The sequence below is a fragment of the Toxotes jaculatrix genome, chromosome 8 (assembly GCF_017976425.1).
Source record: "Toxotes jaculatrix isolate fToxJac2 chromosome 8, fToxJac2.pri, whole genome shotgun sequence".
In the NCBI taxonomy this organism is placed as follows: Eukaryota; Metazoa; Chordata; class Actinopteri; family Toxotidae; genus Toxotes; species Toxotes jaculatrix.
In genome coordinates this window covers 8,221,296-8,248,731 of record NC_054401.1, presented here as the reverse complement: position 1 = coordinate 8,248,731, position 27,436 = coordinate 8,221,296, and the positions used below count along the sequence as shown (strand labels likewise).

Sequence of the window (27,436 nt, the reverse complement as noted above, 5' to 3'; positions counted from 1 at the left end):
TTCCTTCGCAAGAATTAAGCCCGTCTCCCTTCATAAAGTGACAGAGCCTGAAGCACCTGCGACAAATTGCCAGCCACTTTTGCCTGAGTGCGCTCGGTGTATGGACCCTGATGGCAGCTAACTCTCACAGAGGGAAGGTTGACATGAAATGGGGGAGAGAGAGATGAGAGAAAAAAATGGTAGTTTTTCTGCACCTGCAATAAAATGGTTTCTTTTCTGCTGACTCATCCTTTACAACACACTCCTCCAGCGCTCCCTCCTTGCCCCTGCCTCCTCCCCCAGAGCACCTTGGGATTCCCTCTGGGAAGGCTTGGAGCCAACTAAACTGACATTCCGTTTATCTGACAGGCTGTGGAACTGAATGTTAACCTGCGTTCGACCTCCATCGTCCTTCTATTTCCCTTTCCATCCCTCCATCACTTCCTCCCTCCCTTCCTCCGTCCTTCCATTCATCCCTTCCCAACCCCTCCCTCAGTTCCACTGATTTTTCTCTGTGCCTTTTTTTGAGTAAAGAGACTGAACTGCAGCTGAACCGAGAACAGGGGGCATACTGGTGGCGGGGGGGCATAAGGTGAGAAACAGTTGAGAGGGTGTGGGAGAACTGGAGAGAGGAAGAGGAAGTGGACAAGAGGTGTAAAAGAGGTGAGAGCAGAGGGCACAGTACAAGAATGGAAGGACGCATCCTGCATGTCCCTGTCCCTTCTTTTCTTTGTCCTTTGTGAATTACAGGGTTAGCCAGTGGTGTGCAGTGAAATTTACAGATAGGCAAATGGAGCTGACAAACTACAAACCCCCCACAAACCACCATCTCAATGTGTGGTTCAGCTTCTTATTACCTCAAGGAAAAAAACATTTTAAAATATTATATCAATAATATCCTAACTCTTTGTCGTCACACATGTTGACCAAGATGATGAGTGAGAACATATACTAATTGAGATGATAAATCACAGTGTAATTTGCTTGTTCACTTGCTACTGATACCTCTTAATGCTTGTAAAGAAAAAACAGTCTAAGTAATTTTCGAATGCGCAAGTACAGATTCCAGATACATCTGCGCATGTGTATTATAACGTATGAAATATCAAAATTGATCTCGGAACTGTGGAAGATAAGGGCAGCCTGACAAGAACACTTGTCTGCAGCTAGCTACAGCGAGTCCCACGTCAAAGACCCCAGGGTTATCCACAATGCAAACGCAAATGTCCAAAAAATGCTGTTCCTCCCTCTGCTTGACAAGCCCTAGCCTTTGTCAACAGGACATGGTCATGCCCAAAAATATGACAAAAATGAGAGATGCAACGGCCGGTAATCAAACTAGCTTTCAGAGACAATACCCTACTGCATCCACAAGAGGACAGTAAATTACAAGATGAAAGCAAAAGGACAGAACGCTGTTCTGATATGTAAGGAAAGATATCACTTCCACTTCAGTATTGTTCTAATTGATGTTTACTTTTAAATTTAACTTGTCAAACACTGCTTGCCTTGATTATCCTAACGGCAGCCACTGAAAGGAAAACAGGGAGATGGAGAGGTGGAAACAGTTTGGACTGAAACAGAAGAGTAAGATCACAGAAAATGAAATGGTAAGGCTCAAGAAGAGGAGCGAGAGTTGAATGAGACTGTATTGTTTTTCTATCACCAGAGTCTTTAGGAATAAGTGAAGAGCTTTGTTATAAAATGAGATATTCTCCTCTTCTTGAAAATAGAAAAAAAATAAGACACCTACTACAAAAATGTGGGTGCTGGAATGATCCGCACTGTGGATAAGTATTAAGACTATGAGTCATCTTAACATATTTTACAGCGTGGAATCATATTTATTTTCAGTACTGACTGATGAACTTTGTATTTAATCATCAGAGAGTTACACTTCAACATCATCCATCAGTCATCCATGGTGGTTCATTTACACTGATAGTGATGTAGCAAGCAGACAGTTTTGCAGTTATGTGACACATTCACTAGAAACATTATAGCCCAAATGTAAAGAGTTCATTGGACATTTCTTGAGAAGAATTAACATAACGTCAACCAAATTATTAGTTTCGACATACAGGAAAATCAAGACTGACTTTCAGTCGTCTACAGATTAATATGATGGCTGAATCAACAACTCTGAGCTCTTTGAGATAAGGTTTGAAACAATCTGCCCAGTGGGCTAGTACATATTTTTTGAAGTACAGCAAACCACCACTGATATGGGGCTACAGCAGGAGGATTTAAGAAGCTGATTGCTGGAAATCCGTGGTGCAGAGCAGAGGAGCTGAAGCTTGGCTTATGTCGGTTATGTGGATTTCTGGTCTTTTATGCATTTTGGTCAAAGCAAAATTCCATACTTTAAATGAACCCTTTTTTTTCCAAAATAAAAGAGGATAAGAAGAAAAAGCGTATTAAATCAAATTAATGAACAGCACAGGGCAACAGCATGGAATAAAGAAGATAAATGAAGAAACGTGGGAAAGACGAAATGGCAGAGAAAAAAACAAATGAAGGCGACAGCTAAAAAATGGTGAGGGTGGAAGCTGATGAAGAGGGGGAAAGACAGAACATTTTTCTACAGAGGTGGCAACGCACATCAAAGCTTGACGTCTGTAACCTTCTAGGATAGAGAAGGAGAGAGACAGAAAGAGAAAGGCAGAGGGGAGGAGAGAGAGAGCAGGGGTGGGTAGGTGGGGGTGGGTGGGGATGTCACCTTTCATCATGCCACTGTTGCCACCCTTGATGCCAGAGGAAAGCTGCCATTATGTGTGCCGTTTGATGCTAGGCGTGCTTGCTCAAGAGTGTGTGACTGTTGATTGTGTGTGTATGTGTGTGTGTGTGTGAGAGAGAGAGAGAGTGAGTGTTAATGTGATGGATAGATGAGGGGGTGCTAACCAAAAGCAGCCTAAAAATGTTTCACAAGATATCATGTCTCTATTCCCTCCATCCGCCCCTCTCCTTCTGATCTCCAAACCAGGTGCTGGGGTGCAATGACAGGAGCAGCCAGCAGGGGATGTAGATCAAAAGGGCAAACCTGCTGAGTGACAGTAGTGTGCATGCAATTAGGCTGAACCACAAACGTATTGAATGTTAAAATGTAAAAGCCTCTAATCATGAGCTACCTTTGCCATTTAGTGTTGCTGCTGTTCCATTAACATCTCACAGTTCATATTTTGTCCTTACTCGACTGTGAGTTTACTCAGTCGTTTCATGTGTGGACTACACAACATCAGCACACATCAAAACCTTGTTTTCAAATGTGCTTCAAACTCAGAGAGAAAGTTGGACAATTTGTTACATTTCCTGAAAAATGTAGTGACACAAGATCTTCATGTGATGTTGCAAGCTACCCCGTCATCTTCTTTGAGCCACGGTGTGCAGTCTATCTGGGTCAACCTTCATTAAGAATTTAGCCACCACCAGTGAATCTAGGTGCAACATCTTGGAAAACTTGTAAAACCTGACAACAAAAACCCCTTACCCACATCTACCTCCTCCTCTGATACCTCTGCTCAAGCAACAAGCAAGCAAGCAACAAGCAATTCGCCTGAATTTTAAATGCAACAGATGTTCCACTGTTGTTTATTGCCAACTGTTACCATGTAAAATTCAAAGTTCCAGCAGATTCAGCTCTGCATTAATCCCTTGCAGTGTGTAACTTCTGCTTTATTTGGCTCCTATTTGTCAGCTTGTATTGTGAGATTCATTTAGTGGTCAAAACATCTAGGATTTTTTATTTGTTACACTTGAATATTTAAGTTTTTCTGAATTCCCTGAAGAGCGGAGTAGGTCACAGCACAGGGGACATGATAAATTGGTTCTTTAAAAGCCTGAATAATTATGCTGGTGACTAGTATCTGAGCACAGTAGCCAGCATCTTGTGGAATCAATATCTCTGTTGAATCAATTGCACAGGAGGTTTAGTAGAGGTTTCCTGCTGTGTACCAAATCAGGAAAACAAATAAAGCTGAAAGACAGATGAGACAAGTATCAAGATTTAATGGATCTGTAGCCCAGTGCCAGAATAGCCTGACTCCAAACACACTGGAAAGATAAAAGGATCAATAAAATTTAAAAGATAAAAAAGATTTAAAAATATTATCAAAATACAAGAACAAGAAATGTAACAAACAAAAGATTCACTGAACATAAAATTATTCAGAGCAGTTCACAGCTAACTGAGATACTAAGACTGGGAATGACAACAATAGAGGACAAGGATCAATTGAAAAAACCTTTAAAACTACTTATGGAAATTCTAAGAAAACATGCAGCAAACAATGAACTGTTAGCCAAGGTAACTCACCATACACCAGTAGGGTATAATGATCAGCAGCGCGTCCAAAGTTGTTCTGGGCCTGGCACAAGTATGTCCCGTTGTGTGACTGGCTGAGGCGGGAAATCTGGAGGGTGGGGCCAGAAATCTCTGCCCTTTCAGGTAAAGTGTCATTTATCTTGGACCACTGAATGGTCCTGGGCCTGGTGGAAGAAGTGCGAGAGAGAGAGAGAGAGAGAGAGAGAGAGAGAGAGAGAGAGAGAAGAGAGAGAGAGAGAGAGAGAGAGAGAGAGAGAGAGAGAGAGAGATGCTGATTAATTGGCTGGTCAATTGGCCATTTGGAAATTTAATTTTTAAATAATTGGTTAATGATTCAAGTAACTTATCAAACAAAGATTCCAAACATTTGTTGTTGTTTCTCTACTTCATGTTTTGCAAACTGAAGAACTTTGGTTTTTGGACTGCATGCACACTCGTACAAATATTCAAACATAGCACAACTGCAAATTCTGCAACAGCTTAATGTTCAGTCTCTACTGTATGCCATTTAAATACAGTATGATTGTAGATTTACACATGTAATGAATACTTAGTATTGTTGTTGTTACACACGACTTGCTAATGTGCTACAGTAATTTGATTACTTTTCCAGTGACGAGCCACAAATTAAAATTTACAATTTACAATTTTAGAGAAACAAGTAATGTAAACTTTTACTTTTCCTGTTGAGTAACTAGCACAGTGTAATGTAACTAATTATGTTTTTCAAGGAACTAGCTAAGCAGCAACAAGTGCGCAACAACTATCTCTCTAATACCACTTGTAGACTACTTGTCTCAGAAACATAAAACATGAAGTGCGTTTTAAAAAATGAGAAAGTGAAAAGAGACAAGGGTTCGAAGCACTGACACGGAAGGATGCTATAAAAAGAGAGGTGAAAAAGGTGGCTATAGGAGCCCACGGGGGAAGGATGTCATGAGAAGAAAGTATAAAAGGGGTTTGAGAAGGAGCCAATGGCAACAGAGGGCTGCATCCTGACAAATAATGAGGAGATGGATAGTCAGAGGGCAGCAATGGTGTGAAAGGGCTGTGAAAGGAGAGGGGGCAGATAAGAGAGAAACGGGGTGTCAGATGTCCAGAGAGGGGTGAAAAAAAAGGTAGGAGGAAAGACAGGAATAGAAAGAAAGTGCTACTACAGGTGGAGGAAGAACAGAAAGAAGAAGAGATGGTCTGGTGGGAGACGAAGGGAAGGAGCAGGCAGACAAAATGAATTGGTCATGAAAGACGGGCAGGCAGAGCACACAGGAGGTGCAGGGATTACAGACACACTCTGGCGAACAGGGTTGTGTGTGTGTGTGTGTATGTGTGTTTCTGGCAGGGTGTCATGGCTCATGCCACCCTGGCCAGATTACAATCCTGACTCATCTGGGTTCTAATCCCTCAGGAAGTCTAATTAAACCTCTTTCTTGCTTAGTCACACACACATACACACTCTCTCACTCCTACACACACTAAACGTACACAAACAAGATCTCCCTCTGATCCACTCTCTCTAACGCACACACACATACTTGTACTCTCACACGCACTAATTCCTTTTAATGCTTACATGCAAATAAGCAGGCAATCAAGGAAAATGACAAGACATCGTCTCCATCTCTCCTCCCAATAACAGACAGACAATGAGTGTACCCCTTCACCGCAAGGAAGTGGAACATAATTGGTCATTAATGCCTAACAGGCAGTTAACAGGGCCAGGGAGCAAGCGTGAGGGTGACAAGGGGACTGTAATGTGTGCGAGTATGTGTGTGCATGTGTGTGAAGTCCAGCCTGAGATGAGGGTCACAGTCCAGAGTGGCCTGCTGTCCCATCCCTCATTGTCTCTCTCTCTCTCTCTCACACACACACACACACACAGCGTCCACCAAGCAGCCGTTGCAAAGCTTTAGTGGGGCTATAGCCAAGACCCTTCTCAGCCAGTCCTCACTGTGGGATTTTACTAGAGTCATCACACACACACACACACACACACACACACACACACACACACACACACACACACACACACACACACACACACACACACACACACACACGCACATGCGCATACATTGGCTGCATGGCTGCATGAAGCTTTACTGGGGAGCTTTAGTGGACTTGATGCCCACAGACAGACAGACCATCTAGGGGAGGGTTTAAGAGCTTAGGACCCAATACCCTTCTGGATAGTGCACAAAGGACTGTGAACACACTAGAAAAGGCTTTGTTTCAAAGCTGGCTCTTAAAAGTGTTGACTGGTGATTGGTGACACATACTGAGTTACAAGTTTATAATATGTCCACATTTACACCAGTTTCTCGTATCCTGGTAACCTCTCTGTCTCAAGTCTTAAGCTATTTTCCCTTTTCTTTGCCATTCAATAAAATATGCATCAATTGGTTTTTATCCGTCAATCAAACATTAAATGTCATCTGTTGATACCACAGATACCATTCTTCTGGTTTTAATCAAACTTAGAAGCACAGAGTCTTGTTGGCGCTATGGCCTCATGATCACAAAAACATCCTAAGTGGTTCAATAATGGCGGCAATAATGTACATTTACAAATCATAGATTAGAAATCACTGGTTTAACTAAATTTATTGTGCAAGGGGTGATGCATTTGGAATGCGCTGGCCCAAAAGGTCGCCTGCATTATTTGTGAAGGAGAGCAAGTGGTTGTACTTAATGTTGATAGCCTATTTCCTAAAATTTCCAACAAAGGAGCTGATACAAGACTGCTGTTCATTTCTAAGAACAGTTCCTAGAAAGAACCAAGAGATCATACAGTAATTACAGGGAATATACTGAAGTTGGTGGAGATTAGAAGTACTTGGTAATTACATGAGGTTTCCAAGAAAGAACCCTGGAATTATGTGGGACAGTAATTATATAGAAAGAGGTCGACTTACTATTCATTTCAACAACACATAATAAAGAGAAAATGTGATGTATTAGACAAACACAAGGGGTTAGATCTCTTGTGTCCAGTTAGTTATTTTCGGCCACTCAGGGGAGAAGCTGTCACCCATTTTTCTTTCCTTTGTTTCTTGAAACTGCACTGAGGGCTGATAAAGCACACATGTTTAAATGGTGCCATGTTTTACTGTCACACATTTGGTTGTCATCCAGGAAAACCAACCGTTTTCTGCTGCAGCCAGCGAGAAGCTCCACTAGCGCAGGTGGATGTTACTCAAGGACACTTACACAATAGCTATTAAGAACGAGAAGATTTTCTGTGTAAGGTGGACAGTAATTACTTGGGAAAATAATAGCAATATATTTCAGTAAAACTCTGTGGCTGTGCAATATTCACAGATCACCAACTGGATCTGATTAATCTCTTTAGCCCATAATTCAAACTGCAGAAAAACAACCTCTTCAGACACCAACTTACCCCAACTGTTTTACTTACATTATTATTATTATTATAATCAGCATTTTTTTCTCTAAATATGTGAACTACAGACTAAAGACAGCAAAAACTTTACCCTCCAAGCTGACTGCCCAAATTAAAGTAAAGCCCTAAGGCCTTGTAGGTACCCACTGTTTGGTGATGGCAGGACCTATATGTTGATCTCATAGAAGCTCAAAACCATTCCCCCCAGACTGTTTTAATGTGAGTATTTACTGTGTGTTTTTGTAAGGGCTGACATTGAACTTGGCAACCTCCTGCATGTCCTCATCAATCAAAAGTTTTCTGCGTATCCTTAAGCCGATTTGTCAAGGCTCATTGCAGCTTTTCAAGCACAGACACTTTGTTGAGACAAACCTTTTATACTTTGTGATTATTTTGTCATGAATTAATTATAGAATGAGTGAAAATGCCCAAACATACTGCAATGACAAACCAAAACAGCTTCACAAGCAGCGACTGGTGCCAGCTGGTAAATGTGCGAGTTTCATATCTTGTGGAAGCTGAAGATGAATGCATTCCACTTCATATTCAAATAGGTTTTTGTAAATAAGGATGATGAATACAATAAGTCATCATACCTCCTTAAACCATAAACTCAAACATTCTTTCAAATATTCTTTATTTTAGAAAAACAAGGCATCATTCACATTTTAGAGGACAATAAAGGTCAGTAACCTACTGTAGAGTCTGGTGTGGTGAGATTTCTCTGTTTTTTTATTACCTTTACTGCCAGTGTCAATGACACGTACATGTGCTGTGAACATGAAGTATGAACTAGTATTGTGTATGTATGTGTACGTGTGTTGGGTCCATAAAAACGGTATATCAGGCTCTATAGAAACAAGGTTGTTGTTATATTATGTGCAAAAAAAGGACATGGGTGGCATTTACTGAAGGCAGATAAGACCAACACAAAACTATTTAGTACATGTAGACGCACACAGACTTACAGAGGATTTCCAGTGACGGAGCAGGTGAGAGTAAGCGAGTCACCCTCTCGCAAAATGCCAGAAGGAGGAACAATTCTCACTGTGGGTGCAACTGTGGAGAAAGGGAAAGAGAGGAAGGGGGTAGATAAACGAGCTTGTATGAGCAGGAGAACAGATTTCAGGAGTGCTGAGTGTTCTACAGGCAATTTCTGCCACACAGACAGCAGAAAACAGAATGGATCAAAATTATCGAAATGGAATGACAATCATAGACAACAGAAAAAAAAATCGGGACTCAGGAAATCAGGGGAAAGGGACAACAAGAAACGGAACAAAAAGGAGGAACAAGGGAAAAGTGAGTAATTGCCAGGAGGTAGGGTCTTTAACATCTGTTTCCAAGGCAACCAGCCGACAATCCTACAACTGAGACACCTGTTATCATAAGCAGCCCACCGCTCCAGCAGCTGCTGTACTGCACTTACTCCAGTAACAGAGCGATGGGAAGCCAAATCCACACTGACAGTTGGTCATTACTGCCAGTTCTCTGGCTGGAGGAACCACCAGCACGCAGATTGACAAAACTGTTGAATATTAATCATTCTGATCTATCAACAAACACTAATATACACGTGGCAAATGAATTGTGCCCAAAGACTGATGCAGAAGTACTTGCTGAAAGTGAACCATATCACCAACTGCAAATATTTACATATGCAAGTGGAACGTTTGACTTTTCAAAATTATTGATATATTGTCAGATACGGATCAAATTGAATTGTCGGCAACACTGATATGAGGAGAGCACAAATGGAGTCATTGAATATTGGCTGACTTGTTGAACAGTGTCACAGAAAAATTGGAGGACAAAAAGAATCATATGCACTTTTAGCATCTATTTTCGTGGAATACAAATAGCGTTGAGGTATCAACTGTACACTGAAATCTGGTGCCTTTAGTGTCTGTTGATGTGTTTCTGATATGACTTAAATAAAATTAAAATTAAATAAAGGATTTGCAAACACAATGATACAAATAAATAGCATTATTAGATAGTAATCCTTCTGAATTTTAAGCAGGTGACAGTTGTTCTTTCTCACATCCAAAAACAAAAGACAGAAATGACAAAACTGCAGTAATAGGAGCCAACTCAACATGTTTGATAGGATTAGAATCCAACAAAATGGATTTACATTTAATAGATATTATATTATGAATTTTAGACTTCTCCAAAAAGGATATAAATTATAGCCGTCTGACACTTTAAGCATTAATCCTACTGAACTCTCTGCAGATTTGTGAAAATATTGAGAATTCAGATTAAAATAAAAACATGGTTCTATGTGAACTTGTAGGGCCTGAGTAAATATTAGGTTTAAGCCAATTATAAATGTATATCTCTTGCAATATTTGTAGTCTTTGCTTCTGGCTCCCTCAAATGAACATATGTGCAGAGATTTCAGAGCATATAACTTGTGCAAATAAGCCGGCAAAGATCAACCAAACCCAGAACAGTACACTGAGATCATTACACATACTAATGTGACTCAGGTATTCTCAGCTCATGTTGGGTAGCTCCTTAAACCACAGGCCAAGACCCTAACCTGGCCACAGGCCTGTTTCTGACAGCTCGCTGCATGACAAGATTTGTATGCATCAGGTTTTAATGAGAGCAGGTCTCATACAGGGCAGCTCTGAGTATCACTCTGTTAAAATCCTGGACTGTGTATAAATGAGCTTCATTCTAAAATGAGATATCCACCAGTTGAAAAATGATGCAGCTATCTTGACAAAATTATTGCTGGCATTAAAGTAAAATGCTATAATAAATAGCACTAAAGGAGCAACTTAAGTGACAGCAATGCAGAGTGAGTAATCTCTGTGAAAAATATGGCAATGAACATTATGTAACTTCATTTGTTTCCAAGATGGATAAAAAGCACTTTGATACAAAATGCACGCACACACATACTTGGCCTGAAGGAGAGACTTACAATACACATCCAGGCGGTAGTGCCGAATCCTCCTCTGTCCACTCAGTGCTGGGTGGAACGCTTCGCAGTTCAGTGCTGCCCCATTGTCTTTCCTTTCTACCGGGATCCGGATGGTGCTGGAGACGCTGAATGTCTTCCCGTTGTCCTGCTGGGATACCACACCTGGAGAGAGGCAGAGAGAACAGAGGGGATGAGACGATGGAAGGGAAGAAGACAGATGGGGTCGCCAAGAAACAAGTTAGCAGCCAAAACATGCCCCTTCTTCCTTTTTCCCTGCTGAGACATCACACCTGTGGTGGGAGATGGAGGGAGACTTTTAGAGGAGAACATAGAGGAGTGTAGAAGAGGTGAGCAGACAGAAAGAAGTAGTTAATAACTGATGAATGAGCTTTTTAGAGCAGCAGCAGATACCTGTAGAGGGGAGGATGAGTGGCAGAGGACAAAGCAAAAGAGAGAGAGAAGTGAAAGCAATTTGCATCTATATTTCATGGCAATTATGAGCAGCAGAACTGTTTGTTTGCGGATGGTAAATCAACTGAATGTTTTGTGCATGTGTGAGTGAAAGAAAGTGAGAGAGATGAAGGAGACAGAAGGATAAAAGAGAGAATATGCATAATTGAGATTTTAACTGAGCCAGACATGGAGAGAGAGGGGCGTCAAAGGAGCAGGGTGAGAGAAGAAAAGGCAAAAGAGAGGGGGACTCAGAGACAGACAGAGAGGACAGCAAAATGGGCATGATGGCGAGACGAGCCGAGACATGAAAGAGGATGATAAGAGTGCCGAGCCAGATGCAGAGTGGAATAAAGATGCAAGAAGAGAGAAGGAGGAGAGACAGAAGGAGGGAGGAGGAACACCAGGGCCAAACTAACGGGACTTGACATGGTCACGTATTGGGAGTTTGTGCTTGTTGAGGCAGAATACAACAATATTACTTATATTGCGCTGAGTTTTCAATTATTGCCGGCGAGCAAATGAAGGCAGGCCCAATCGAAGCGTGAGAGAGGACGGCAGTGGCTGCAGATGAGCAGGAATAAGGGAGCGGTGGGAAGATAGTGTCTTAATTAAAGAGTGCTTTCCCATATCTGTTGGGATCTGCCTCTAACCTTTAGTGTCACAGTTCATTTAACTCAGGGCCAGAAGAGAGGAGAGGAGAGGAGAAGAGAGGAAAGGAGAGGAAACAGGACGAGAAAAGATTAGAGCAAAGGAGAAAAGGAGAGACAAGAAAAGAGGAGGAGAAACAGAGAGGAAACAAGAAAAGAGAAGCGTTAGGAAAAAGATGAGACGTGACAGACAAAAGTGCCTGTCTTTTTGACTCTTAAAGCAACCAATAACCAAGCTGAGGAGCATCACATCTTTGTCACCAGTGAAATTTAAATAAAAAAAGAAAGTGAGATCAGATGAAAGGAAAAGGAAGGAGTAAAGGGGAAGGACAGAGAGAAGAGAGACAGAGTGACGGTGACAAGCGTGTTCTGACAGAAAAAAGGGAAGAGGTTGGATGAAAGAGACGTTGAGTGTCAGACAAAAATAGAAAGTAAAAGAGACGATGTCTGACATAAAGTTTGAAAGGGCAAAACATCGCTCAGTGCATGTCCCAAAAACTGTTGACACCAAATTATATCAAGATATTTCATCTGGTCTATGTGAGATATTTGAAGGGACTGAGTATGAATTAATGAATAACAATATTTATTTAAAAAACTGAGATAAATTTAATTAAAATAATAGCCATAAGCCTCAGCGAGAGAGGCTTTGCATGACTTAGTCTGCCAGTATTCTTTTGTTTGTGCTCAGTCAACTGAACAAGGTTTTTTAGGAATTCAAATCAAAACATAGCACTATAAACAAATACTGATTTAATGGAAGAAGTTAAATAGATTCAAGGCAAAGGAAAGATGAGAAAGATGTATTACTGAGTGCCAAGGGAGACAGCAACTTATAAAGAAGGATAGATCAAGCTAACAGACTGATGGATACCTCATAGATTTATCAGAGGCAAAGAAAGAGTTAGAGAATAGTGAGTGAGAAAAGCAAAACATCTGGAATGTATGTGGCATCTGAGCTTGTATCTAATGTTGTGCTTGTGCAAATCAAGTTAATTTGAACTTAATTTCCAAGAGAGCATTAGGAGAGATGTGTAGAGAGAAAAACAAAACAGATACACACAGATGTGTATCTGTTTTAGTAGGGAAGGATTTTGACTAATTGGCCAAAGGAAAAAAGCACAAAAATTGTTCTAATACTTGGTGGTTATGTCTGTGTAATCAACACAGATCAATATACAGATATACACTTTTTCTGTGAACTCTAAACCTTCCCTCAAAGGAATGGAAACAGAAGAAAGTTATTACAGTTCAAATCTGTTCAAATTTACATTTAAAATAGACCGTTGCCTTGACATATTGCAAAGACCACTTGATCAAAATCAAGGAAACAGGTGGAGGAGAGAGATTTTGGCAGCCCTGCAGCCAAAACCTCCAACCTCTCCCTCCATTTATCCATTCATCAGTCTTTACCTGCTCCCATCAAGTGATCAATCTGCCATTTCCTCTGTCAACCCATCAATCACCAATCCATTCATCCTTCTTTTATTCAGCACTCAATCTTTATCATCCACCCATTGCACATCACCTGCCCTATATTCCCTCATTAATTTCCTCATTTATCCCAAACAATCATCTTACCATCCATCACCCCATCTGTCAGACATATCATGGTACCTGGTATCTCCCGGCCATTACGGGTCCAGCGCAGGGTGGCGGTCGGCTTGCTGCGTGGCGACACACAGGTGAGCTCTACCTCGCCGCCTTCCACGGCCTCCTGCTTCACCTCCACCGTGGGCGGCTCCGGCGGCACCAAAACAGAAAGCGTCGCCACCTGATGGTGCGTTGCGTCCGTGTAGAGCTGGCAGAAGTAACCGCCCTCGTCAAACACGCTCACGTTAGTCAACGTGATGCGCACCAGCCGCGGCGTGAAGAGCACCATCTGGAAACGGTCGTCCTTCAGGGCTGTGAGTGGGCGAAGATAATGGAGAGGGTGGAAGTTGGATGAAGGTGGGGCGGAAATGAGACAGCATGGGTTGGGGTAGTTGAGGATGAGGCGAGTGGTGAGAGGAAGTGGAGGTGCAAAGGAAAGGGGGGGCAGAAAGGGTGGCAAAAACAAGGAGAGGGAAGGTGAATTCATCAGTCACTGGTAGAAGAAATTATAATCATTTCTGTAATGTGAGACACTAAATTTAAATAGTTACTAAACACTGCATTCATGTCAAAAAAAAAAAAAAAGAGTAAAGGTACAAACAAAGGGAAAACAAGAAAAATCTTTTTGCTCAGGGTCAGTGTAATTGATTCATTTTTTCAAATGCTTTACAGACAGACACAGAGCATTCAGAAGTGTTTTTGTTTTCGCTTTGGTTGTTCCCCCCAACAAACATGCAAGCTTAGGCTGCCAAAGTGAGTGTCATATTATAAAGAACGCGTTTTAACAGATTTTACTGGCAGCCCTTTATTTGCTTCATTTTGAGTTTGTTTGTAGATGAGAAGCACCTCAGGGAGCTGGTTTGTACTTCACTCGCAAACTCACTCGTTTAGAAGGCTGCAAATTTTCCACAAAAGGGGGGTGGGGGTTGGCGTTAACTTCACTCCGTTACTTACATTCAGTGTGTTTGCCATTTTCTGTTTCTTTTTGTCCTAAATGATTACCAGTAAGTCCTGCTGATGTCACTTTTAGTCAACATGAAAAGCAGTAGCAGTTGCAGAGCAGTTCTTTTCCGTAAGGGCTTCCATTAACCCGTGTACCTTATCAATCTTATCCAGACAATTTTTGTGGCAATTTTTCCTCGTTTCTTGTTTCTAGTTTTGTCATAGAAAAAAAGACATTTCATTATTAATACCTGTTTTGTTGGCTTACCCACTACAATCACTAACTCTATAATGCACAGGAGGAGGAGAAAGAAAAGCTCTAATTGGACTGATCCTCTTTCCAACCAGGGCAACAGCTATCAATGACCACAACACTAAACCTATTTAAATTACAAAAAAGAAAAAAAAAAAGAAATCTTTAATCGGAACCAGGATAGTGCAAAAATTGCACCATGTAAAAGAAAGTAAAGTAATAGCAGTTCAGAACTGATATATAACTGATAGAAATAGGTACACTGATGTTTCCACTTACAGGCCAAGAAAGTGACAGCTGCTGCAATTGCTTGTACTCTTATTGCCGATAAGGGTGAGAGTTAGATTGGAAATACAGGTCCGGGATTGCAGGTTTGAAAGTGCTTGGTTGGTGGCTGTGCAATCGATTGACAAAGGTCAGGGATGGATGCAGGTACTTCACATCAATAACAAGACATATCCTTGCTAATTAATATTTTGAGTATATCTTAATTTTTTCTATGTGTATCTTTCATAATACAGTATATTTACTTTTTTGCCGGCAGTAAAGGGCAAGTACATCAAACAGCACACGAAGCAAGGGCTGCTTTATTTGCATGGTATGTCATTTTCAGCTTTGGTATCACTTATTTCTTGGCTTCAAGATAGTTTGCTTTGTATTAGCAAACAGTCAGTTGTATCCCCCATAGTCTGGCACGAGAGAAGAGATTTCACCACCTTCTAATTTGGGATGTTGCTTCCATGGATAGCTCTGCAGAGGAAAAATTGCAAAACATGGAAAAATAGTGGCTGTGACAGCACCCCGGACGATTTTCTGCGCTGGAATTGATAGTGCAGCTAAATCTAAAGCTGAATTTGATATAAGAAGTTCAGAGAGAGTTTGCAAAGTCAGTCTCGATGGAGCAGCTCCAGGCTGTACATTGATACAACATAACAGATGTCTCGGTTCTTTCATTTACAGCTTTGAGGGAGAGTGTTGCTCATTTTCCCAAGCACTGATTGGACTATCCTAAACTAGAATGTATTCATTCATTCTCTTTGTAACTGCTTGCTTTATTCCTCTGTAAGCCCGTTTCTAATTAGTGTCTGGCATTTTTATTGTTCATCTTATTAGGTTTTAATCATTATTGTTTTACTTGCTGTGAAGCACTTGCTAACTCCTTTGAAAAGTGCTATGCAAATAAAGCGTATTGCACAACCAAAAATTATTTTAGGAAAGCTATTAAACTGAGTGGTGCTGCCCTTTGAGCCAGTGAGACAGGCTAAATACTACAATTGTACACAGGGTAAACACTGCAATTCAGACTATGGAACATAACCAAAGACTGAAAGTGAAAATAAAAAAATACATCAGCTTTCTAAACACTTAATTCTGCTGCCAGTCCTGGACCTCATATGAACGAGCTACAATTGTGAACCCCACTGGTGTTACGACAAGTAAGACAAGCAGTGCTTAACCAGTTAAAGCTAAAAACAGTCATCAGTTACAGTGAGACTGAAGCCTTTTGCCCCATGAAGGATATTCTTTGTTTGCATTCATCTTGTAATTTACTGCCCTCTTGTGGCCACAGCAGGGTGTTTTCTCTGGAGGCCAGTTAGACTACCAGCTGTTGGATCTATAATTTGTCATTTTTGTAGACATGGCCGTGTTGACAAAGGCTGAGGCTTGTGGAGCCGGAGGGTGAAGCAGCATTTTTTTTAGGACGTTTGAGCATGTGGATAACTCTTTGATGGTGACTAGCTGTAGCTAGCTGCAGACAAATGTGTTTGTCAAGGTGCTCTTGACCCAGCCTCCACCGTTCTGAGATCAGTCATGATATTTCATGCATTATTATGCACATGCAGATGTGTACAGAAACTGAAATGCATTCGTTCATTTCAAAATTACTTCAAGAGTTTTTTCTTCCTAAGTGTTAAGAGGTAGCAGTGGCGAGTAAACAATCAAAGTACACTGTGATCAGCACAAGCTGTCTTACTTATATGCTTCTAGTACAGTCATGAAAAGATATTTTTTAGTCCGGTCCATTTTTCTCGTCGGTGTAGTAAACAACTGAATCACACATTGAAATGGTGGTTTGTGCGGGGTTTGTAGGTGGTTCTTCAGCTCTGCTTGCCTATCTGTACCGCACAGTACTGGCTAACCCCATAATGTCCAAAGAAAAGAAGGGACAGTGACATGGAGAAAGAGAAAAGGTGAACATGCAATAATTTTCCTTTTTTTTTACTGAAGAAAGACCAGAATCAATGGCGGGAAAAATGCTGATAATAACAAATAACGCTAATAACAGTGTGTGGGTGACAGTGGCTCGATGTCCATAGATTCTCATAAATACCTTTGAGACTCACTTTGTATTGACTTGACTGTGAAACCTCTCTCTCGCTCTCCATCTCTATTTTATTCTGTCCCTCTCCTCACTCCTTTGTGTTGGCTTTGGCTCACAGAGGGAACTGCAGACACTTCTCTGATGTAACACCCGGCCATCTCACAGGATAATTCATCACTACACAGACACTACAGTATAGATATTGGTTTTGTGTGTGTGCATGTGTGTGCGAGAAAGCGTGGGGGAGGAAGAAAGAATGAGAGAAATAGACTAATATAGCTACATAATGCGGCAGGCGGGAAAAAAATAATATAGATAGAGACAGAAATTCACAGGAGACTGAGAGCCCGACCTGGGGCAATGGAGTTAGTCCACTCTTGCTGGAAGTACACCACACTAATCTCTCCACCCCACCCTCAGTGGGGCAGCGAGAGCATTGTTAGAGCTATTCCCCACAGATAGGTAAATCTTTTTTTTCCCTTTCTGCACTAAATGGCAACTAAATGTCAGACTTCTGTTCAAGTCCAAGTTCACCTTTATTGTCCTATCTCATTTGCATGCAGAGGAGAGTTGGCAATAAGGGGAGAAAGAGAGATATGGACCACTGAGGAGAAATGGTCCATTTGGTTAGTTCCACAGCTCTATTATAGCTATCAGTCCCCACAATCATAAAACACACCCCTGACTGGTTGCTCACTTGCAAAACAGGCAGTCTAATTCACAGCACTTACTGCAGCGACCCTATTTGGGCAGTTAGTGTGGAATGGCTCGGCACAGGGAGGCCTTAGTTTGTGAGACTGATATCTGGGTAGCAGATGGGCAATAGGCAGAAATGGAAAGGCCCTACAGCGAGTGATGGAGCAAACATGTAGGTAGAGAGAGCCAGAGTGAGATGTAATTTACGCTCCAGGAAAATGTCCCCAACAAGGCTTTTCGGTGCTTACGGGAGCCAAATTAGTTACAGGAAACCATTTATACTTAATACCTTACCTAACCTTTGGATCATTTCCCAGGGCTGTCTCTTTCTCCATGGCCTGACACTCCCTTTCCTTATTCTCTCTGTTGCTGTGTCTTCCTTAACCCTCCGCCCTTTGTCTCATTCTCCCCCCACCATTTTCTTTCTTCTTTCTCATTTTCTCTTTCATTCTACCTTTCATACCCCTTCTTCCTCCTTGCTCTGATTGGGCTTCATCGTGCTCTCCGAAGGGTGCAAGTCCATGTCTCATGGGAGCGCAGACATGGCGGCTCTGTTTAAATACTTAATGGAACTTACCGGTAGTGCTGATCTGATAGAATTGGGGGGAGAGTTGAAAGTAAGGTTTCAGAAAGCATCGACCTCAACTACCCAATTAAAGCCACTACGTGATCGAGGCAACTAACAAGTGGAGCAAATGTTTAGGACAAAAGTATTTGAAAGCTGTATCATTGAACAGTGAAAGCAGCTCTGTTGTCTTCAGTATTTTTGTCCAATCTCAGCATATATTAAAGAATACATATATAAAAATATGTATTGTGTTATGTTTTTGCATTTATTTTCTGTGGTTAAAAGTACAAGTTCAGGTTTGTGAGAGCAGGTCTTAAATTTGAGATTAGTTTACCTTCATCTATGTCAATGATGAGAAAATATAGTTGGAGATTTCCTTATAACCACTCGTCATCATGTGGAGGTTTAACTGCAAGGTCAGCTACAGAAATTAAATGAACTGAATGAAAACTGAATGAATTCGCTACATGCACATTCAAATTCAATGAATTGCAATGCCATTTCAAATTCACTTGAACTTGATTTCTGGAAATAGTGACAGCCCCACAACACAGCACTACCACTTAAATTTATTTGCCATATACTTGAAATATGATGTATGTGCAGCTAGTTTAAGGCTGTGTGAAACTCAAGTAAATCAAGTTAAGCTGAATTCAAGGATGCTTGAATGACAGTTCAAAAATATTACGTAATATTGAGTAACAGTAGCAGATTGAGATTGCATTAATATAAGCTACTTTGGAGCTCAGCAACATTCAGTTAGAACAGCATGAGCAAAGTTATCGTAGCAAATAGATTCTCTTATAATCTGAATCAAGATGGGAGTTAACACCTGTCACACACTTACAGCATCAGAACAATAGTCTTCCAAATCATAACTCATCAAAGCTATTTTTGGAGAGGGAAGGCACAGGATAGACTGAATAGGCTGACCATTCAGTCAACTGAGAGGATCTACGTCTTGGGACGTAGATGTTAAAGGCAAGAACGAGGAGTTTTCACAATGGCAAGCTCCTTGAATGAAAGCTGAAGGAGGATTTGGGATTTCTGATTGGCTGCCCTGCCTACCTGATAGAGGCAATTTCTGTGTTGGATCGCAGCACACTGAATTGGGAAACACTGCTGTGCCAAAGAGCGTCATTACAATACAAAACGTGTCCTATTCCTCTGTTAATGAGTTAACTTCAATTTACTTACAGCTGATAGCTGATTTGTTTGTTGATTGGATTTTGTTATTGCTTGGCAATTGAGTGCCTATTTGCATTGGTCAGTGGATTTAACATGAAGTCAAGCATACTAAATCAAGAAATAATTCAAACCAAGGCATTTATTGGGTTCTTAGGTTTGTAGTGTCTCTGAAACTCTTCAACTAAAATTATTTGAATATATTCAAATCTGCCCTCTTGCCCTTAACTCTGAACTGTTACAAACCACAGCTCTACAGCATAGCTTTAAGAACTTTATCACATAGATTACATAGGGCATAAAAAAACTATTGCTACACCACAAAACATAACATACATTTTTGCTTCAATTAAGCTGGCCCACACAATTTCAAAGGCTATGTTAAATATCCTTGATTATTGTTCTTTTGCTCAGAGGTTTCCTAGCAGCGCTAACAGAAAATCTGGCTAAGGTAGCAACTTTTGCCCTTAATTAGTTAAGAAAAAAACATGTAGTGTTTGCTCACCCTGAGGCCCTCAATGAAATCTGCCTTCATTATAATATTGGTTACAATGATAATTTGCCATAAAGCCACCTTAAAAAAAAATGTGATTGCCAAGGCCATGTTCTAATGAGGAGCTGTAATAAGCTCTGATCTCATCACTGGGGTTAACAGTGGATTATGCAGAGAGCTTCGAACTATGCTTTTAAAACAGTTAAGGCAGTCACACTGTTAGGGCAGAGAGTAAAACCATCTCCTAAATTAACTCTGCAGTTATCTGACTTTTTAATGTGGAATCGCTTCAAAGGCAAAGTGAGGACATTTGCAATAAGAAAAATGTTAAGTATGAGTGTTGGTGAGTCATTGCTAATGTGTTTAAAAAGCTGGCTTCAAATGTCACTGAGGGCAAATGCTTAGACAGAGATAGATTAAGTTTGTCTGCGGAGACAAATGTGCACACAGATACACACCTCGCGTGCCGTTGAAGAAAAGGGTCTGCCGGCGGGGATTCTGGATGACCACAATTGATCCATCGTAGTTCTGCAGGCGGCAGGAGATCTGGGCTGTACCTCCCTCCAAGACTGTCACATTCTCCGCCTGCACCGCTTGACAATGAGCTAAGGGAGAGAAAGATGGATGTTAAAATACTGATACATTGGGTGGACGGTGGAGAGGAAGAAAACGATGGAGAGAACAGTACAGCAACAAATAGGAGGAACAGATGCTGAGAAAAAGAGATGTTCAATTTGCACCTCTCTTGAGATAGAACCTTTCAAAATAAGGTACTTAAAGCATCCTTCATTTATTCGCTATTCATCATACGGGCACAACAAGGGAGAAATGGAGAGGGTGATGAAAGGAGAGGAGGAGACAGGGATAGAGATAAAGAGACAGAGTGAGAGAAGAGACACTGAAGGACTCAACAAGTGAAAGAGGGTCCTTATGAACAATGTGTTCTTATGATTATAATAAGGATGATTATAATTACTGCCATTCATCTTTTTACGTGCACAAACGCACACATACAAACAGCTCTATTGCCTCTGGCTAGTTTAACAGAATGCATCAACACACACAGCTGAATACAAAATGCCTTATTAAGCCTGTAAGTGGCTGCCGGTCTTGAATGTAGACACACACCTGCAAATACACATGAATGGACACACGTGAACATGGCCACATATGGACCAGCGCACTCACAGAAGGGCACCAGGCAGATCACAGGTTGGACTGCGGCCCTGCCACCACTTATGTGTGTATTAATAGTTTAAACTGCAGTTTTATTGTATGAGTCAGTGATCGACTCAGTGTGAAAAAGCTGGCCAAAGTGCAGAGCAGTGAGACCATGGTGGCGGCCTTGAATGCACTTCACACATTCTTAATACCATTTCTCATCCAGGTGCAAGCTAAACCAATTGATTACACTCCATTATCCCAATATAATGATTCTTATTACAAGTATTTGGAAAGCGCTATTGGGGATCATGCAGCAGCTTTGCCTCTTGTGAATGAATAAAAACATACACACAGACACCTCCGTGAGCATTTATGAATGTGCATGTGCTCCAACAAGTACTCGCGCACAAATGAGGACGCAGACACACACAGAAATATGCATGCATACAGATTGACAGGCACACTCACAGAAACTTTTGTGCATAATCTTTCAAACAAACTTGTCTGGCCCCTAAACCCAATATTTTTAGACAAGGAGGCTGAGAAGCAGCAGGGAGCCGCTTTGATGTTGCTCACAGCCCAAGAGTCAGTAATGAGGAGGTTGATTATGCTCTGATTGGAGCGCCCTCTGTGTTTGTGGGTCAAATTGTTGACATGGCTCAGCTGAGTCACACCCCCCGCTGACCACAATGGACTCCAAGCTCTGCTGTTTGAATTCAAATGATTTGCAGAGCAATTAGTCATATAGCTACAGCCAGGAGTGGAATGTGATTGCCTTGAAGAGAGTACCAGCTTGCTGGGCTCCCTGAACTAGTATTTACCAATTTGCATCCCTATTTGCATTCCCTCTCTCCCTGGCAAAGTGTTGGCCATGGGGAGGATTTAGAGAAAGAACGACATCAATATTGACACACAATGATGAAGCAGGCAATAAGGAGTGCCGATAAAGATGGCGGGACTATATATATTTCACTGCTGGGTCTAGCAGTGTCTCTGAGCTGTGTAAAACACCTTCAGAAGGCAAGAAATGTTGTGAGACAAACAGATGGTGGCTGCCATAGCAGGAGTTGCTGACTTGACTGCTTTGGGCCAAAATAAATGTCTATATCTGCAACCGAGCATGTCCTAAGCTTCTGTGTGTGTGTGTGTGTGTGTGTGTGTGTGTGTGTGTGTGTGTGTGTGTGTGTGTGTGTTTGTGTGTGTCTGTGTGTGTGCGTGTGAATGTGTGGGCACATGTACAATAGGTGCATATGCATTGGGTGTGCATATGCAGGGGTTGGCATATTGCAATTAAGCTACTTTGACATCATCTGATCCCCCAACTTCATCCAAATTTAATTCTCTCCTCGATTTTAATCTCCTTTAATGAAATACTCAAAGCCTACATATTCATCACATCAGGGGAAACAGAGAGACACAGTTGATATTGAACTGAAGACAGAAAGAAACCAAGAGGGGATAAAGACAAAGGGGACTCTAATACTCTATGGAACAGAGAAAAAAATCTTGACAATTACCACTAATTGTAGTCATTATTGCTCCCGTTCTCTGCATCAATATTGTGATTCATATTGGAGGGCATCAGGGCCTGCCACTGCCATCCCAATTATTTTTTCTAATGCCTGTTATTACTCATCACCGTGGCAACCGGGCTAGGCCGCCATTGTTTTAAGCAGTGCTGATTGTAATCGTGCTGCTGTGCATCCCAAGAAAGCAGTCAGTGCAGCGTTTGTGTGATTAGTGACCCATCAGAACCAACAGAGAAAGAGGTGTTCAAGTGACAGAGAGAGTGACTCCAGACAAAGACAGCGGTCAAAAGTTTGCTTCTGGGAGGGGGCCAGAAAAACTACTTAGCTATCCATTTGTACACCCACTTCTCCTGACAGCTGTCACCTCTTTAAATTAGCTGAAGTGGCAAAGAGGTAAAGTGCAAAGAAAAGCAACAAAGAGATTAAAAAAAAATTGTTAACCGCTGTTTTGAGTGGGACGACTGGCATCCGCTATCGCCTGCTGAGAGATGCCACCCAGAAACACCTGCTGGCTGGTGGTGGGTGATCAATCTGGGTGAAGAGAACAGAGGCATGGAGAGAAGGTGGGGGAGTGAGGGCTCTAACCAGGAAATGATAGCAGGGAGTTAGGAAGTGATGGTTTGAGTATAATAATGCAGCTGGTGGGGGCTGGACGAAATATACGAGAGATGACGCATATTCTACTCCTGCTCATAACACAGCTGGGTACAGCACTTTAGTTTGACTGTGGATTTTATGGGCTGCCATTCACATCAAGGCCATGAGCCTGTGCCTCTGATCACCAGCACAGTACAGTACAGAAAGGGAATGAGAGGCGGGTTGGGGGGGAAATCAACCTCTGTGACAGAGGTATTAATCTGGGCCCCATTAAAATCTGTGACCATAATAAAATACTCCACAAGCGTTGAATTATATTAAGAGCGAATGCTGAGCGCAATCGATACCATGGTAGTGCACTGACAGCTATGATCAAAGGATAAATAAAACAGGAGGGGGAAGAAAAACAATCACTTCTCTCTCCATCCAAGTGGGGGCAGTATTTCATAGCAGTGAATTGGTGCTTCTTATCATTTGAAATGCTTCTACCCCGGCTGTCAGGCCCTGGAAAAAAAAAAGGAGCCTTTATTTACTACGGCAATAGAGATCCAAGAAGGGCCATCATTTCAAAATACATAAACAAATAAATAAATAATAGTCGTGCAAATTCATAAGACAAGGCTGTTCAGGGGCCCGTCCTAATGGTCCCGCAATGGGGTTGAGTTATAAGCCAGGGGAGGAAGGGGATAGAGGGACAAAGGGAGGGTATGAAGGGAGGTGTCGAGAGTTAAAAGAGGGGGATTTGGGAGGCAGCCAGGTGGACTGCTGGCTCACCCTTGGTCACAGTAAATTCTAGAAACTGCCTCAGTGGTGCAGGGTTAGCAGGCTGAATTACCACCTTGCTGCGCCTCTCTCCCATGGTTTCACTCTCCCTTCATTTCTCACTCTCCACGTCTCAGAGTGAAGAGAGGAAAAGACAGAATAAAAAGACAAGCCACATAAGAGATGAGCTGTCTCCATTTGCCCCAAACAAGCCCCCATGTATCCTTGAAGCAGTGCCGTCACTGTCTTCCTTTTCATTATCTCTCATTATCTTTCAGTTGGAAGTGGGCCAAGAGCTTGTGTTTTCTTTGCATGCTGGCCATGGATTTACAAGGGAATCGATGCAGGAGACTACAATGCACAACCCCTTATGTTATTACTGCGTTAATTAAAACAATAACAGAAGCTCACAGTTTCCACTCTTCTGGGGTCATCCACTGGCAACTTCTCCATCTCTTCCCATCTGGATGTACATTTTTCCCGTTATCCCCCGAGTTTGTGAAACGAGCCGGTTTCCATGGTATGTATGCAAATGAGGTTTGCAATGTTTATGTGCATGAGTGTGTGTGTGTGTGTGTGTGTGTACTAACACTTGCTCCAGGTTAATCACAGAGTTTTGCAGTGTACTGACTCTATGAAATAGCTGACTTTGAGGTTCTTCTCCTCCATACCTCCCTCTGCAGACCCACAACTCTCCCCCCATTCCCTCTCCCCCTTTCTCTCCTCAGTCTAAAATTATCACTCCATCTCTCTGAGGGAGCCAGAACTCTGCCAATCAAATCCAGTGCAAAGAAAAAAATGCACCCTCTATAAATAATACATAATCCTTTACAAATCTCGCTCTCGTCTCTCTCATTACCTTCGTTCTGTCGCTTTCTCCTGTCCTCCTTTTCATCCCTCTCCTCCGCTCAGCCTTTCTTCTCATTTTTTGTGCGTACTCCCCCCACCTCCCTCATTTCCACTTAGTCCACAACTCATAATTCTCTCCTCCCACTGCCTTCATGTCTAATCTTATTCTCACCATCTCCCTCTTTCTCTTTTTATTTTAACCTGCAGTCTCTCCATCCCTCGCCTGATCTAATCCTTGATTCCTCCTTCTTTCATCAGTCCTCTCTCCTTTTTGCCTGTTTCCTCCTTCTCTTCACCCTTATCTTTTATTGCATCGTTCATCATGCATCTTCCTCATCAGAGCTGTCCTAAAGATCCCCTCTACTCTCTTCTCTCAGAGGCCTCAGGAGAATTGTTAAATCTCTCTCCCCTGTTAGCCTCCATCTCTTCACTCCTATCTCTCCTTTTTTTTCTTTCTTCGGGTAGTTTTTGCTCCCCCTTGCAATAGTTTCCTTCCAAGCTTTCATTCCCCTTGCAATCTCTCTCTCATTCTTCCTCTTTTTGTGACTCAGTGGGAATCTTTTCCTGCCTCTCTGCTGGTTCTATCTCCACACTCTCCTTCGCTAAATGTGATTTGTTCTGCAGCTCAAGTCTGCAGCATAATCATGCTGTTTTTATAGTGTGCTGGGAGAACAGAAGAGAGGGAGCAAGGGGAAGACAGGGAAAAAAGTGAGAGGGGTGAAAATGAAAAGAGGACAAAACAAATGAGTGGAGAGGGAAACTGAGTATCTCAGTTCTTCCTCCCTCTTTCATCTTCTCCTCCACTTTCACTTCTTTTAATTGCTTGTCATATAGCTCAGCCCACTTTCCACTTTCTGTCCCTCTCTTCTTCTCTCTCTCTGTCTGTCTTTCTTAATCTCCCTCTCTTTGGCAGGAACTTCAGACCTTCTCTCATCCAACTCTCTCTCCATCGCCCACTGGTGTACTGTGAGCACTGAACTACTAATCAGCAAAATCAGCATAAAATTGTGTCTTTTCACTCTTGATCTCTCATTAGAAACATTTACTCTCATTTATTTACATATTTCACGTTCTGTTTTCAACACTCTGACTTTGCTCCCCCGTCACGCTGTCTCCATCCTCAGCACTGAAATATGTTGTCTTCTTCCTCTCATCACCTCAGCCATTCTTTTCCTGCTCCTCCTCCCATCCTCTCCATGCTCTTGCATCTCTTGTTTTGACCTTCTTATCTTTATGTCTCTCCAGCCCTTCGGCGTATTTCAATCACCTCATCCCTCTCTTGCCCCATCCCCTCTTCCTCCCTCTCCCGCTGCATTGCATCTCCCTGAGCACTCTTCTCTCCTCTTATCCACCCATCCTATTACACTTTCTGCTCTCTTATTCACCTCTTCTTACCCTTCACAAACCATCATCTTTTATTTTTTCTTTTTCTTCCCTATCCTCTCGTTTTTTGACAGCCAAAGCTGGTTAGCTCTATCTACTGTGCAGCATTTTATGGCCCGGGTCTGTCACAGCTTCAACAACCCTGCAACAATGGCCACCACACACATCCCAACAGCGGCTTAAAGGAAATTTACAGGGCTATTACGCGACGGCTACCACACTGGAGATTCACCACAGCCAAAAGCCCTGGTCTTAACACCCCTTCAAAATCCACCACATGGCAGCCTTCCCTTTAGTGTGTATTTGTTGTGCACTGTGTGTGTGTTTGAAACGCTGATCAATGTGCGTGAGAGGAAATACATACTGGTGTGTGTGCATTCATTTAAAAACCAAGTGTGTTTGTGTGAAATGGTGTTAAGTGTGTATGAGAGAGTATATGTGTGTGCACATACAAGGCCCAACACAAAACTGCCCTACTGGCATGAATTACATAACCACGCTGACTGCCAAGACACAAACTTATTCTTTCTCTGTATCTCTCTCTCCCTGATTGTCACCCCCACCCCGCATCCTGGACAACATCCGACAAAACACAATTTCCTTCTGTTGATCTAATATGCAAATAAAACAAAAACAAAAAGAAAACACTGAATTGAGATTTTGACTGGCACAGAGGAGAAGGTACTGTGCAAAGTGGTACTACGCTTGTTTACCAATGAGCAGTGAAAGAATATCTTCCCGTATTAAATACATAATAACAATGAAAGAGGTATTAATAGCAGCTAGCAACCCTGCCATTCATGACACTTCAATTTGTGTACTGCTTTTCTCACCATCTCTGCCTTGTGTTCAGTCTTGTGACTCTTAGTTTCAAATCTCAACCTCATGCATCTCTTTTTAAGACCTTGTCTCTTGTTTCATGTTTGTACCCCTCCCCTCCATCTCTGTCTTTCTTGAACACACACACACACACACACACAGACTGTATTGTTCTCGCTGTTTCTCTTTCTCTCACTCTGCTGCTCCCTCCCTCTCTCACATACAGTACAAGTTTCTGTCTAGCCCAGGCCTTCTTTCCTTGTGCCAGTATGTCTCTCTCTCTCTCACTATATATTGGTCTCTTGCACATTCTCCTTTTATTCAACAACCTCTCCATTTGACTCACTATATCTCTCCCACTCTGGGGTCCAACTTTCTTTTATTAGGTTCTTCAGAAGAAAGCTGAGAAAAAGTCTTCAGCCAGTCTTATATCTATCTTTCTTTCTCTGTTTTCATTCGTGACTGTTTCCCTTTAAGTCCATTGGTTCAACCATATCCTCTCTCTCTCTCTCTCTCTCTCTCTCTCTCTCTCTCGCCTGGTT

At 41.9% G+C, this 27,436-nt stretch overlaps 1 protein-coding gene across 3 annotated transcripts in view; it reads right to left on the bottom strand.

The window, feature by feature from the left end:
• The window catches only part of cadm4 (cell adhesion molecule 4), a 134,614-nt gene that overhangs the window by 9,562 nt on the left and 97,616 nt on the right, over positions 1-27,436 (bottom strand). For all 3 annotated transcript variants that reach the window (XM_041044045.1, XM_041044046.1, XM_041044044.1), the window contains exons 2-6: positions 20,250-20,396; positions 13,356-13,643; positions 10,639-10,800; positions 8,669-8,759; positions 4,292-4,464 (exon numbers count right to left, since the gene is read on the bottom strand). In XM_041044045.1, the coding sequence (XP_040899979.1) occupies positions 4,292-4,464; positions 8,669-8,759; positions 10,639-10,800; positions 13,356-13,643; positions 20,250-20,396 (861 nt within the window). The remainder of the gene's footprint in view (positions 1-4,291; positions 4,465-8,668; positions 8,760-10,638; positions 10,801-13,355; positions 13,644-20,249; positions 20,397-27,436) is intronic.